General features: G+C 40.3%; 1 protein-coding gene across 2 annotated transcripts in view; it reads right to left on the minus strand.

The window, feature by feature from the left end:
• PRKG1 (protein kinase cGMP-dependent 1) overlaps positions 1–16,130 on the minus strand; it is a 952,768-nt gene that overhangs the window by 179,102 nt on the left and 757,536 nt on the right. For both annotated transcript variants that reach the window (XM_075072659.1, XM_075072658.1), the window contains exon 7: positions 12,129–12,223. In XM_075072659.1, the coding sequence (XP_074928760.1) occupies positions 12,129–12,223 (95 nt within the window). The remainder of the gene's footprint in view (positions 1–12,128; positions 12,224–16,130) is intronic.

The raw sequence follows: 16,130 nt of genomic DNA on the forward strand, positions 1-16,130 counted from the left end.
CTTATATAAAAAATTAATTGGCACCCCACCTGTGTGGGTAATTGCTCCCAGATCCCATATACCGCTGGCAGGGACCTTGAAGACATATAAGGATATCAGCTACAGCAGGTAGGTATTAAGGGCTTTGGAGAAAGGAAAGACTTGGGAAAGGGATTCAGAGATTGAGAGGAGTCAGCTGAAGATGGGACAGGAAGGAAGCGAGATGAGAATCAGGTAGCTAGGGTGGAAAGGTATCTTGGGAGAAGAAATCTGTTGGTTTTTGAAGGAGGAAACAGTTCAAAAGGTTCAAAACACTTAGAATTTGATGAGCATCCAAATATTTTGGTCTTATCTGAACCAAAAACTGACTTGCTGTCCTGAGGATTTCCCGTTCTTGCTAAGGAACATGAAAGAGGCAAAAAACAATGCGATTAAATTATAGTAGGGCTAAACTCAGTTGGTTCTAGAAATATCCTAGCCATATTCCATAGATGAATGGGCAGATAAAAATGCAAGTAACCAACTATTCTGGCAACTGGATTCATAACTAACTGTCTACAGCAGGAGCAACAAGAACATTAAAAATGAGGATACAAAAAAAATAAATAGTGGTGTCAATTTGATTCTATATGTGATGTTTCACATATTGATTTTGGTCACAGGGCCTTTCAGCTATTGAGGATGTCCAGAAAACTTTTTAGGGAATATATTGGTTTCTATATAATTCCGAAAAACACCTTAAAGTTTTGATATCTAATAGACTATGCTCGAGATCTAAAGAGCATTAACAATTTCAACATGCATTATTTTAACTTCCCGAAGCAAATTCTCAACTCCAACACAGCTATATAGTTTATTTCCTCCTCTTTTTAACACCAGGTTCCTATATCTTAAAGATGAATAGGACTAAATTCTGAATCAAGTGATGGTTCAGAAAATTAATTGAGGGTAGAAATTTGGCCTAAAAAGTTTCTGACAATCACAGAGGAGATTTACATCCTGCAATAATATATAAATACTTTTAAATTAGTAAAATGCTTGTGTGTACCATCCATAATACACTACAAGCATTGTGAGGTTATAGAGGGGTAAAGTTTCAGCACAAATAATAACAAACATAAGAACATAGAATGGCCATATGGGTAAGACAAACATTCGTATTAGCACCCAGTACCTGTTTTCACAGTGGCCATGCCAGTGCCCAAGAGGAAATAACAGAACAAATAATATCAAGTGATCCATTCCTGTCTACTCAATCCAAGCTTCTGGCAAACAGAGGCTAGAGACACCATGCTTCGATCCTGACTAATAGCCATTGATGGACCTATCCTCCAAGAATTTATCTAGTTATTTTTTGAGCCCTGTTATAGTCTTGGCCTTCACATCATCTTCTGGAAAAGAGTTCCATAGGTTGATTGTGCATTGTGTGAAGAAATACTTCCATTTGTTTGTTTCATACCTTCTGCCTATTAATTTCATTTGGTGACCCCTAGTTCTTGTGTTATGAGAAGGAGTAAATAACATTTCCTTGCTTCACACCCAGTCATGATTTTATAGACCTCTATCATATCCCCCCTTAGTCATCTCTTTTCCAAGCTGAAAAGTTCCAGTCATATTCATCTTTCCTCAGATGGAAGCCAATCAATACCCATAATCATTTTTGTTGCCCTTTTCTAAATCTTTTCTAATTCCAATATATCTTTTTTGTGATGGGCTGACCACATCTGCAAGCAGTATTCAAGATGTGGGTATACCATGGACGTATATAGCGGCAATATGATATTTTCTATCTTATCTGTACCTTTCTTAATTATTCCCAACATTCTGTTTGGTTTTTTTGATTGCCGTTGCACATTGAGTGGCTGTTTTCAGAGAACTATACACAATGACTCCAAGTTCCCTTTCTTGAGTGGTAACAGCTAATATAGACCCCATCATTTTATATGTATAGTTGGGATTATGTTTTCCATTGTGCATTACTTTGTATTTATCAACATTGAATTTCATCTGCCATTTTGTTGCCAGTCACCTAGTTTTGAGAGATACTTTTGTAGCCCTTCTCAGTCTGCCTGGGATTTAACTATCTTGAGTAGTTTTGTATCAGCTGCAAATTTTGCCACCTCACTATTTACCCACTTTTCCAGATCATTTATAAATATGTTGAATAGGACTGGACCCAATACAGACCCCTAGGGGACACCACTATTTACCTCTCTCCATTCTGAAAACTGACCATTTATTCCTACCCTTTGTTTCTTATCTTTTAACCAGTTACCAATCCATAAGCCAACCTTTCCTCTTATCCCATGATTGCTTACTTTACTTAAGAGCCTTTAGTGGGGGACCTTGTCAAAGGCTTTCTGAAAATCTAAGTACACTATATCTACTGGATCCCCTTGTCCTCATGCTTGTTGACCCCCTTAAAGAATTCTAATAGATTGGTGAGGTATGATTTCCCTTTACAAAAACCATGTTGACTCTTCCCCAACAAATTATTATCATCTGTGTGTCTGACAGTTTGTTCTTTACTGTAGTTTCAAACAGTTTGCCTGGTACTGAAGGTAGGCTTACCGGCCTGTAATTGCTGGGATCACCTCTGGAGCCCTTTTGAAAATTGGCATCACATTAGCTATCCTCCTGTCATTTGCTACAGAAGCTGATTTAAATGATAGGTTACAGACCACAGTTAGTAGTTCTGTAATTTCATATTTGAGTTTCTTCAGGAGTCATGGGGGAATACCATCGGGTCCTGGTGACTTATTACGGTTTATCATTTGTTCCAAAACCTCCTGTAATTACACCTCGATCTGGACATTTCCTCAGATTTGCCACCTAAAAAGAGTGACTCAGATTTGAGAATCTCCCTCATATCCTCAGCTGTGAAGACTGATGAAAAGAATTCATTTAGTTTCTGTGCAATGGCCTTATCATCCTTGAGTGCTCCTCCAGTGGTCCTACTGGTTGTTTAGCAGGCTTCTTGCTTCTGATATACTTAATTTTTTTTTTGCTGTTACTCTTGGAGACTTTGTCTAGCTGTTCTTCAAATTCTTTTTTGGCCTTCCTAATTATATTTTTACATTTCATATGCCAGAGTTTATGCTCCTTTCTATTTTCCTCACCAGGATTTAATTTTCACTTTTTAAAGGATGCCCTTTTGCCTCTCATTGCTTCTTTAACTTTGTTGTTTAACCACAGTGGCATTTATTTGGTTCTTTTAAACGTATACCCCAAATTAAAAAATGTAGTAAGTTGAGCCTCTACTATGGTGTCTTTAAAAACTTTCCATGCAGCTTGCAGGGATTTCACTTTTTGCGCTGTACCTTTTAATTTCTGTTTCATTAACTTCCTCATTTTTGTGTTGTCCCCCTTTCTGAAATTAAATGCTACAGTGTTGGGCTGCTGTGGTGTTTTAATTATATTATGGTCACTATTACCAAATGGTCCAGCTATATTCACCTCTTGGACCGGATCTTGTGCTCCGCTTAGGACTAAATCAAGAATTGCCTCTCCTCTTGTGGGTTCCAGGACTAGCTGCTCCAAGAAGCAATCATTTAAGGTGTGAAGAAACTTTATCTCTGCATTCCATCCTGAGGTGACATGTACCCAGACAATATAGGGATAGCTGAAATACCCCACTATTACTGAGTTTATTTTAACAGCCTCTCTAATCTCCCTGAGTATTTCACAGTCACACTCCTCATCAGGTGTTTGGTAATATATCCCTACTGCTATATTCTTATTATTAGAGCATGGAATTGCTATCCATATAGATTCAATGGTACAGTTTGGTTCATTTTTTGATTTTTACTTCATTTGATTCTACACTTTCTTTCACATATAGTGCTGCTCCACCACCAGCACAACATGTTCTGCCCTGCTGATATATTTTATACCCTGGTATTACTGTGTCCCATTGATTATCCTCATTCCCCCAAGAACTTTAAGACTCTTAATCTTAAGATTAGTACCAGAATAACAAAGGAGGAGATTTGGAGATATACATGGATATCAGTAAGAGTTCTCTTGAAAATTGAATATACCTCTATAAGATACATCTTACAAAAGACAGAACAAACTGATTCAGTATTCAAATGGTCTGTAAGATGACGGAGTAAGTTAACCTTATTCAATCAGCAAAAGAAAAGATTCATTCACAAAATGACCTTTTCCACCACACACATCAAAATGTCATACAACTAACGCAAGTTCCCTGACCCAGCCCCCTCCTTCAAAAAGACAAAAGCAAATCCTGGGTACAAAAAAAGATACATCAAAACCCAGTTTAACTGATCTAGAATGGTAGAAAAAGCATTAATTATTAATGATTATTATTATTATTATTATTATTATTATTATTTATATTATGGTAATATCTACAAACATCAACCAAGACAGAGGCCTCATTGTGCTAGGCTCCATACAAACACTTAGTAAGAGATAGTCATTGCTCTGAAGAGTTTACAATCCAAATAGACAAGCCAGAGAAGACATAGGTGGAAGACAGACAACTGAGGGAAAGATTAAGTACAAGACCGCACATGAAGCTTGTAGTAGAGCCAGGAATTGAACCTAGATCTGCTGAGTCCCAGTTCATTGCATTAACTACAAATCTAGCATGTGTGAGTGCATGCATCTCTCTGTGTGCATGCATGTTTTGTTTTCCTAAATCTGGATTTAGAAAATACATATTTTGCTCTTAGTGGAAGAGAAAACACATCAGAGAGGATACTATTTCCCAGAACTCCGTGCTTTAACCATGAGCTTCCAATTGGCGCAGCGATGAGCAGATATGGTTTATCATCCAACCCTTTACATATGTAAAAGGCTTGTGCAGGGAGCCTTCCACGTGGGGTGTCTTAAAGATTTTCCAAAACTAGTCTCCTCAAAGGGTCATCATTGCACTATATTATGTTTGTAATCCACTAAATTTAAAAATACATTTCACTAAAATTTAACTGAACCACAAAAATTATTTGCAGAAAAATATATATTTGAATGGATTTATAAACACCAACATAATTGAAGATAAAGCTGTAATGGAAACACAGAAGTGAAAACCGGATACTTTCATTTCAAAGAAAGATTAGATGGACAAATTAAACTATGTTTCTTCAGGAGTAACATTTTGTTTTAGTAAACTTTTTTTTTAACAACATCAGCAATATAAACCTCAGTCACATAGAACTAGATACCTATTGGGGTAACAGCATAAAATATACTCAATTCAAAGGAAAAAGAACGAGGAGTACTTGTGGCACCTTAGAGACTAACACATTTATTTGGGTGTAAGCTTTTGTGGGCTAAAATCAACATCATCAGATGCATGCAGTGGAAAATACAGTAGGAAGATATATCTATATCTATGGATTTTGCCATTGACTTTAGGATTTGGCCTGTTACCTTTCCCACAAATACACAAAGAATATACTTAAAAAATTTTAGATCCAAAAAGATATGGTTTCAAGAAACGGTGACCAGACAGCAAGTGTGAAAAATCAGGATGGGAGTGGGGGGTAATAGGTGCCTATAGAAGAAAAAAACCCAAATATCGGGACTGTTCCTATAAAATAGGGACATCTGGTCACGCTATTTCAAAATGAGCACATGTAGTACAGTAAGAACCTGCTTTGTTTGAGAGCCCTAAATGCAAGCCCTACATAACACAAACTTCACCAGTTTGCTGGGGCAGCCTCACTTTCACCTGTAAAGGTTTAAACGGATATGGCATCCAGCCTTCCCAGGGTAAACTGTGGCTTCAGTTCCATTGGCTGAAATGAGAAGTGGTGGCCATTTTGGAGAAGGGCAAAGCTTTGTGAGATTAGAAGCATAAATCAGCAATTAATGAGAATTAAAAACTTTCATTAGGACCTCTCGCTAGGTCCTGACATCCAAGTTAAATCTTGCCAATTCTTTAAGCATAAAATTTCTGAGATATGGCCTTTCTTATCCATTTATATGGCTAAAACTCTCATTTAAGCACTCATTAGCCTTTGTCTCAATTACTGCAACATCCTGCTCTCTGGCCTTGACAAATGCAATTTTCCCCCACTCATATCCACTTCAAATGCTGCTGCAAAGATCATTTTCCTACCCTGTTACTTTGCCAATATCACACCCATGGACGGCAGGTATAATAGGCCAGCAAAGGCTAAGCCTTCCCTGATGTAGCTGCCACCAACCCGCTGCTGGACACCAAGGCTGCGGTGGCCCTGCCCCTGTCCCTTCTCCGAGGACTCCAGCTGCTACTGCTGTCTGCCTTTCTGCTGCTGCTTGCCGGGTTCCTTCTCCTCAGGGGCGGGGGAGTAAGGAGGGAAGATGGTGAGCCAACAGTCACCGGGGCGGAAGAGTCTGATTGGGGAGTGAGGCACTGGAGTGAGGTGGCTCCATGTGCTGGGGCTGGCCAGGAGCAGCCTGGCCCACCGTGGCTGTGCCTTGCCCCATGCTCGGGGTAGCAGGCGACTTGGTCTGGCACTTGGTGGGGCCGGAAGCTTGGCCTATCAGCAGCTTGGTGAGGCTGATGTGGCTGGGGGAGCCAGTGGCTCAGACCAGAATGTCTGGTGGCTCAGCCTGGCATGGACAGGGAAGGGCGGCGGCTCAGCCCGGTGTGGCTGGGGGCAGGGGAGCAGAGTGGTGGCTTCGGGGCCCAGCGTGGCTGTGGCTGGCCCAGTGGCTCGGCCTGGCATGGCTAGGGGCTTGTCCCAGTGGCTTATTCCAGCGTGGCTGGCATGGTGGGCTCTGGTGGCTGAGCCCGGTGTGGCTAAGACCAGACTGGCATTTGGAGAGGGGGGCAGCCTCGCATGGCTGGGATAGGGAGGCTGAGGCTCTTCCAGTTGTGGGGTGGGCCTCAGGGCTCCTTCTGTTACGGGGGGGCTTGGGGCACCAGCGTGAGGGGGACAGGGCCTCAGACGGAAGGAGCATGGCCAGTGGGCTTGCCTCCCCAAAAAAGGGTTCACTTGCCATCTGTGATCACCCCTGTTTGAATCTCTCCACTGGCTCATCCTTCTTTATCAAACTTTACATGCTTGTTTCACTTTCAAGACCTTTCAAAGTCAATCCCCGCCCTATCTATCATCTCTCATTCACTATCAAGGTTTTTATGTCCACCTCCATTTAACCCATGATGCCAGTCTCCACTGCCTACTTGTTAGATTTTCAAACAAACAACACTGTGCTTTCTACCATGCTGCCCAACACCGTTGGGAGACATTCCCCATAAAAATCTGCAAAGTTACCTCATCAACTACCTTGAAATCCCTCCTTTACTGTGATGTCTACAAAAAAATTAACAATGTTTAGTCTGGTTGGGGTGCAGAAACCACGGCCTATCACGCTGAGCAATATTGTTACAGGGTTTTTAGTTGTACACCTCTATCTGTTGTCTCTGGTCTTATAGCTGTTAGCTCCTTGAGGCAGAGGCTGTCTTTTTGTTCTGCCTTTTTTTCCTGTCTTTGTACACACCTAGCAGAATAGGATCCTGGTCCATGACTAGGACTCCTTGGCACCACAGTAATACAAATAAATAGATAAATAAGAGAAACATTCAAATATTGTGAGACTTACATTAAAAATAATGCAAGTTGGCAATACTGAAACTTTAACTAAAATTCAAAACACAGGAAATTTCAGGAATGAGGAAATGGCTCAAAATGCCTGGCTAAACAAATTGAGTGCCACGTCCTTCTTCGTCTACCCAGAAGAAGGGCAGCTCCTCACAATTCTCCCTCCATCCACATCAAAGATTTAAATGGAAAAAAAAACACTTCTTTATACATGATTTTACTGGAATGTTTTCCTTCCTTCATGGTTTCTCTATCCTTCCATTGACTGCCAACTTTTAAAAAAAATACATGGAAAATAAAAGGATGAAGTTGTATATTTTAAGGGGTATTATTTGGCAAGTTCCAAAGAAGAGCAGCATAAAAAATATGCTAATAATGTCAAAGGTGGTTAAAAATCCCTAATTTAAGAGTCTCAGTTAATCTACAGAAATGACACAGCAGCAAAAAGAAAGAGTACAACTCGATATTTTGATTCACAGGTGTTAATTGTAATAGGCTGTTACGCTGTACTCACATAGTTTATGGAATAATGATATTTGTTCAATCTGCTGAGAAATACAAAAATGTACTGCCAACATTCTGTACCAGTTATCAATGGCTATTAATAACTTGGCAGGCTATTACATTGCCACATGGCATATGAGAGTCTGGAAGTGACTGTTGGAATCCTTAGTCAATAAGAGCTGAGAGCTTCTGTGAGATAACATTTTGAAGCTTTCAGGAAGGAGGGAAAGAGGAGAAACAAGTAAGATGGGTTTAATGAACACCATATTCTAGAAACACTGACACTGGATTTCTGAAAGGGATACACTGGTGCAGAGGTTCTCAGCCAGAGGGTTGGGTCCCAAAATTGGGTCACCAGAATGTTTCAAAGGGTCACATGGCAGCTCTTGTGGCTCCTCTCCCAAAGGGCTTGACTCCCTGCAACCTCTGGGGTCCCAGCACCACTCAGGTTTGGAGTCTGGATAGGCCAAATTTGAGTGAGTGGCACTGCAACCTCATGAGTCAGGTCACAACTCTACTTACACAAATTTAGTCCAGTGAAGGAGGCGGGGTGAACCTGAGCACTGCTGCAACCCTGGAGTTTGCAGTGCTTGGAGTGGAGAGCCAAGCCCAGCCAGCCTCATAGCACAAGAGCGTGAGTGGCTCAGGCAGGTGATGCCATAAGTGGAGGCTTGGTAACGGAGCACCACCTCCACTCTCTGATGCATCTCAGCAGGCCACCCAGGCTGTCTGGGTTGGGGGAGGCCACAACTAAAAAACTGGGCTCACATGACACATGTGCCCCTCCTCCCATGTCACCTTTGGTGGGAGGTGGGGCAAAATATGCTTGCTTGCCCCAGGAATTAAAATGCCTACTTATAGTTCTGCCCCAGGGCCCCCACCCCAAGACTATTTACTGAGTTGTGACAGGCCATAAATATTTACAAATGGGTCCTGAGCCCCAAAAGATTGAAAACCACTGTACTAGTGTATCTACACTACAGATTAGAATCCCTTGTATCTCACACTTTTGGAAAATACTAGAATTCAGATGCTGATGTTATTTCCCATTGGTATGGTACAGAAAGAGCACAACAGAATGTATAAGCTACTATAGAGCTGTTTAAGTGCAATAGATGTTGTCCACGAAATTGCATTACATTATTTTCATGCTTCCTGCTGGACTATGTAGATGAGTCCTGCCACCTGCCTGTTGCTAAAAATAATCAATATTAAAAAAATGTCAAAAATTAATTTAACTATGAAATACAGCAAAAATTAATTTACAGTGACTATTTCTAGTCCTACAGCATATATTGTTATCTCAGACTGAATTAGACAAGAAACCGAAAGGCAAATGTGTTGGGAAGTTTAACTATTACTGTAAAAATATGGCTATGGTAATTTTATGGCTTGTTTTGTTTCTGTTATTGTGAATGGGATAGTGTGAAATAAAATGTATCATGTACTGGCTAGAAAAATAGGATAATACATGTCATCAGAGGACTTGTACATCAGCATAAGTATTTCCAATGTATCACAAAATACTTGTTATCCAAATTCCTTCTCTGCAGCAGTATGTGTAATGAAAACTGCAACTATTCAGTATTGCTGATACAGTAAAATGTTCCCTATTGCTATTAGTTGTAACTGGGTAAAATGTGAATGAAATTACACCTGAACCTCAGTTTTTATTTTTGACACATTATCACTGTGGGATAAATTTTCGCAGCGTTGAATGGAGTTATTGTTAAATAATTCCAATTGAAGTCAATGGGTGTCACATGACTAAAAATTCCAAAGAAACCTTTGAAAAATTATCTTTAACTGCTAACTAGGTACAAAGAAAATATCAAAAGAAAATATGTACTGCTTGTCTATATCTATCTTTATTAAACTCATATTCACAAATAAATATAGAAATGTCAGTGAGGTCTAAACATTTATCATATATATAAATATTTGTCAGTTATTTATCTAGCGGCAGATATACTTCCAAACTATCGAATTTAAGTCTAGCTACAGCATGATTGAGTTTACTAGTAAACTGGGCCTGCAGTATGTCTGATATGTACACTTTCATTCAAAAAGCATCTGGGTATTATCCTACCTCTATAAACTAAAAATACAATACCAATTATAGCAAGATTTCAGGTTAATTTCAGAAGATCAAAGCCATATTATATTGAATATTTTAAAATATACAAATTGTTTAAATACCTATTGTGAATTAATTCATTTTAGTCTAAGGCAGCTAACAAACACAACTGTATTTGAAAATATTTTTTTAAATGCATTATTGAAAAATAAGAACCTAAACTCTGGAGTCATTGTATTATTAGAAGTTGTTTGAGCAGGTGCATAACGAGCCTCCTTCTATTTCCCAAACCTGTTTATTTCAGGACTTATTTCGCCCAGTGTTGCCAACTCTCAAAATTTTATTGCAAGACTTACAATATTTGGTGTTTTTCTTGAAATCCAAGCTCCTGGAGTTATGTGATTTTCTGAGAATTTCAGTTTTCAGTAAAAAAAAATCTAGCTCTCATGGCTACAGAGGAAAGCTTGGATATATTGCTTAACTATACCATAAAGGTTAGAAAATCAGAAGGCAAATTAAAATAACCTCAAATTTATTATTTAAAAAGCTCATGGTTTTTAAGCTGATTTTGGTGGACCTGCCTCTGACTCATGAGTTTTGTACGCTTGAGATGGGTAATAAAGTTGGCCAGTTCTCTCTAGATGTTAGAAGTACCACAAAATTTGGCTAAAAGGGATCTGGGGCTCTTTTGAGGATGACTGAATGTGGAGGTTACAGTATGAGAAAGGTTTCCATAGAGCTTATAGAATCATAGAATACCAGAGTTGGACGGGACCTCAGGAGATCATCTAGTCCACCCCCCTGCTCAAAGGAGGACCAATCCTCAACTAAATCCCCAAATGGCTCCCTCAAGGATTGAACTCACCCTGGGCTTAGCAGGCCAATGCTCAAACCACTGAACTATTCCTCTCCCATTTTAAGAATGGGAGATTTAGCTGTATGGTGCCCACTACCATTAATAGGAGTCATGCAACTAAACCCCTGCATGTTATACTGCACATCTAAAGCTATAAAAAGTCTCTACCTTGCCTTTCCTATGTACCTTTGGAACACCACTGAAGAAATGGAGTATTACACTTTTATACCCTTATTTAATATTAACAGAATCATAGGACTAGAAGGGACCTCAAGAGGTCATCCAGTTCAGTCCCCTGCACTCATGGCTGGACTAAGTATTATACAGTGGACATATAACATGTATAGTGGACCTTTTTTTTTAAATAATGGAGATATACCTATTTCCTAGAACTGGAAGGGACTCTGAAAGATCACTGAGTCCAACCCCCTGGCTTCACTAGCAGGACCAAGTACTGATTTTGCCCCAGATCCCTAAGTGGCCTCCTTAAGGATTGAACTTACAATCTTGAACCTGTTTTTAGCAGGCCAATGCTCAAACCGCTGAGCTATCCCTCCCCCTGTTATTTACATCTTTAAGTTTTTTCTAAGCATAGTTATAACCCCCAAACAAAACACTTCATTAAAAACAATCTAAGTGCGCACCACCAATTTACAGGAAATCAGCTGTTATGTGCTCACCCAACACATGAAACGTATCACAAAATAAGAAATTTTAAAAATAAGAATAGCTTATCAGACCCAAATTGAGGTCTAGATTCAGACATTTAAGTACAAAACTGTGATTTTATTACCGATTTAAGGCCAAATTCCAATCAGCGCGTGCTTGGGGTGGCAAGCTGCAGGAGGCGCTCTGCCAGTCGGACCTCCTGCAGGCATGCCACCAAATTCGCGGGACCGGGACCTCCCACAGGCAAGCCGCCAAAGGCAGCCTGCCTGTCGTGCTTGGGGCGGCAAGATACCTAGAGCTGCCCCTGATTCCAGTGCCACCAACGTTCACTACAGTCTGGCTACCAGTGCCTCCAGGATAATGACTGAGCAAGATTGCTTAGATTTCAGTTCTATCTTCTAGCTGCAAGACCGCAATAATCTATCCCAGAATCCCTATCTGCAGTGAATCACAGTTAAACAGTTATATAATTTGTAGTACTTACCCCTGAAGTGCTTTTTCTCCAAACCAATCTCCTTTCCCTAAAGTGCGGAGAAAGATTGGCTCTTCACTGGGTGAATCTTCACGAGTAACATTTACCTGTGGAAAAGGAAAAAAAATCCAATTTTTTATTAATAAAGCCTACAAAATTGGGAATGTATGAGTCATCTTATGGCATTTTCAATTAATGCCCTGATTGATTCCTGTCTGGTTAACTTGATAATTCCTGTATCCTGAACTTCCTTAGCAGCTTGCCAATCACCATTTTAGCTCTGTGTAATCAAGCATACTACTATGGCTAGTTCCCCATACGCCTCTTATGCTATTCATGGAAATGTATAATTACTTTTTATTGGGGTACGTATCATTCTTGAAAATACTAATATGAATCGTGCTGTCTCATTTATTTCACTGTTTGAGGCCCCAATCCTGCAACTGATTGTGTGAGTGCAGGGGTCTGTTTGTATGGAGTCAACTGTAGAACTGGAGGTCAAATCACCTTACAAGATGGACTTACTATGTGGGCTTCTTTTTACAGAGTTTTAGGTTATTTTTGTTCTGCAACATTCATTAACCAGGAAAAAAATCTACAAGCTGAAATGAAGAGAGAACATTACAGGATGAAGACCCTTCTTCTTTCAGTTGCTGAATGTAGATGGATGCAATGAAAGGACATGGCTATGGACCCCAAATGCTAGCTGGAGCAGAAATAAAGAACTTGAATGTATATTTGTTTAAAAAATGAAAATAAAAAGCAATATAATAAAATTAAAAACAGCAAGTGTGGCTTAACAGCCTTTAACCACCTTTGCCAATTTAATGAATGAAAAATGGCAGTCTGCAGCTGTGCCTTGACATTTTTTTCTTTTTGCTGTGAAAAAGAAAAGAGGTTTTGCAGATGAAAAGTTGATTTCCAGACCATCTGAAAAATGATGTGTAATGTGAGCCTGCTGTAGGCACAGATTAAAAAAAAAATATGGGCAACACACAATAGTTGGAGATATTCACATCCATTGGAGATGGAGTTCCAGCACTGGCGGTCCTAATTCTTTTAATTTTTTCTTCTAATTGCTCTTCTGAAGACCATTCTACTTTGCATTAAGGTAGTAAGAAACCCTGGTTTCCTTGTAGCTTGTTGTGTCTCCATGACAAATTGGTAAACTCCTAGCAACCATGCAAGGCAAATCTTTCCTGGATATACCACTAGTATTAAGAATGATACAGAACACTCCATTAGTCCACCAAAAATTCAGAAGCCCCTTCAAAAGGTGATAGGTAGATTTGGGATGTATAAGACCCTTATATGAGAGGCAATTCTTTTCTTTGAACCTAAACTTAACTAGGTTCAACTCTGAATCTTTTAAAATGGGCAGTGTGACAAAGTTCCTCCTCTACCTTGGTGGGTCCTGCACTTATTGATGGATTTGCTCATCTCACAGATTCACCTTGTGGGCCAGGAAACAGCCCAGAGACCTTCCCCTCTGGTGGAAGCCACAGTCCAGGTCAATTCCTTCTGTGTGTGATCAGGAGTTGGAGGATCGTGGGGAACCCAGACCCGTCCTCTACTCCAGGTTCCAGCCCAGGGCCCTGTGGACTGCAGCTGTCTAGAGTGCCTCCTGGTACAGTTGCACAACAGCTACAACTCCCTGGGCTACTTCCCCATGGACTCCTCCCAACACCTTCTTTGTCCTCAGCACCAGACTTTCCTCCTGATGGCTGATAATGCTTGTACTTCTCAGTCCTCCAGCAACATGCCTACTCACTCTCAGCTTCTTGCACACTTCTTGTTCCCAGTTCCTCACACACACTTGCTCTCCCCTGGCTCTCCCTGGCCTGACTGGAGTGAGCCCTTTTATAACATCAGAGGGGCCTTAATTGAGTCAGGTGCTTAACAGCTTCACCTGACTCTTAGCAGGTTAACTGGAGTCAGGCGTTCTCATCAGCCTGGAGCAGCCCCTGCTCTGGTCAGTCAGGGAACAGAAAATTGCTTATCCAGTAGCCAGTATATCTCCCTTCTACTACTCTGCTGTTCCCAACTGGCCTGGGTCTATCAAAGAAGATTAAGAGGATGCTGGCCTAAGTGCAACATCTAGTGCAATAAATTTAGTGGATAGAGGAAAATGGCAACATTTCACCCTTAGATCAAATTTGCAAATCCCACTAGCATTGTCTGAAAATCTCAGGTTTTGCATATGCAAATTCACAAAGCATTTGGGGATTTCAGACAGTTGAATTTAGTTCTGACTTGGGGGATATGGAAAGCTTCTAGTTTAATTTTGTTGTGAAAACCTAAGAAAACATATCCTCCACCTTCTACTGTCTCTTGTTATGAATGCTCAACACAGTGGTTTTGAGTCATTAATGAGCAACCTACAATAAACTTTTGCAGTGAGTCATCAAAGATCAGATGAGGATAGGGAAAGTGGAACAGACTGGTTAAAACTGTTTGCAGCAGATGGAAAAAAAAACTGAGTAAGTAAAAAAAGTCTCAATATGTTTCAATCTGTTTCTCTGTGATCCTCTGTGTGGCCTAGAAAAGAAATGCCAAGGGATTACAGGGCTGCCACACAGTTTAAAGTGATGATACACATTAATTACCAGATAATGTGGCACCAATAAGGCACCTGTTAAATTTGTGACATTGATTTTTACAGGAAAAATGGTATGCTACAGCACGGCATGGCACACAATCTCACTATACTGACTGAGTACTGAACAATGCCAGACTATCAGCATGTGGTGAGCGGAAAAGTGCGAACTATTGATAGTAAACAATTTATTCATTTTGCAGGATCTTAGCGGTGGGGCTCCAGCCTGAGCCTGGACATCTACACTGCAGTTAAACAGCCCTTTAGCCCAAGCCCTGAGAACTAAAGTCAGCTAGCATGGGCCAGCCGCAGGTTTCTAATTGCAGTGTAGATATACCCTGGGAAACCAAAGCAGTAATTTGTGAGAGGAGGAATTTGTGAGAGGAGGAATTTTTAGGACCTTTCTTGTTCAGTTCTGCCAGGTTTTGATCAAGATATCACCGCTGGACACATAACATTCTGGCGTTGCTGTTAGTGGCAGACCATGACAATTGGCTGCACAGAAATATCAGTCTGTTTTGTATACTGACTGGTAAATCTGTCAATCAGGGACCTAGGAACTCTTCCAAGTACAGAGGATGGGGTGCAGCCCGTTTCGAGTACAGGACAATACAGATTAGGCTAGGGTATCTGGAGAGGAATGTTCATGTGGGGATCATTTGTGTCATGATTTTCCTTCTTCATAGAGGTAAGGAAAAGATTATTCCAGGATCAGTTACTCCTGATCAGAAGAAGCCAGAAAAGCTTGAGGGTATCATGAGAGATATGATGGAGGGGGGTAAGTGGGGGGTGGAGGGGATAACATGAAGGAACTTTCTGAGGACTCATAATAAATGCATACCCCATAATGTACTCCATTTAGAAAACCTGCCAAAGATTGACTTATTCACACAGAAAATATGCCCAGCTTTTTTTCCTTCTAGGGAATATTTGACTTCAGCTGTTTGATAAATATTGGTGACAGAGACAGAAAGAGTGTGAGCAAGACAGAGTACTAGCTTCAGTACTTGTCAGTTGGCAATGTCACACGCTCTCTCAGAAGAAATCCCTGTATGTGTGACAGTCACGTCAGAACTAACTAAAAAACTCTCTCTTTCCTTCCCCAATATCCGGGCTTTTTTTGTTGCCTTTCATAATAAATTGCCTGTATTAACCTGTGACTTTTCGCAGATATAAGAACTGTAAATAGAAGGTTGGATTGACCAAACAAATTTATCTGTCCTCTATTGTTTAGTTTTATCTGTTTTTCAGTATGTATTCTCTGCAGCAGGAGATTGCACTGTATTCCCTTGAACATCTGCATCCTGCTGTGGTAAGGAGCAATGTGTTTGCCTAGCTCAACACCAAATAAAATGGAATTTTCAACTGGCAAAAAAGGACTGTTTAAAGCTATCCAGATTGTGAAGGAAAACAAAGAG

This window comes from Chelonoidis abingdonii, chromosome 15 (assembly GCF_003597395.2).
Source record: "Chelonoidis abingdonii isolate Lonesome George chromosome 15, CheloAbing_2.0, whole genome shotgun sequence".
NCBI lineage: Eukaryota > Metazoa > Chordata > Testudines > Testudinidae > Chelonoidis > Chelonoidis abingdonii.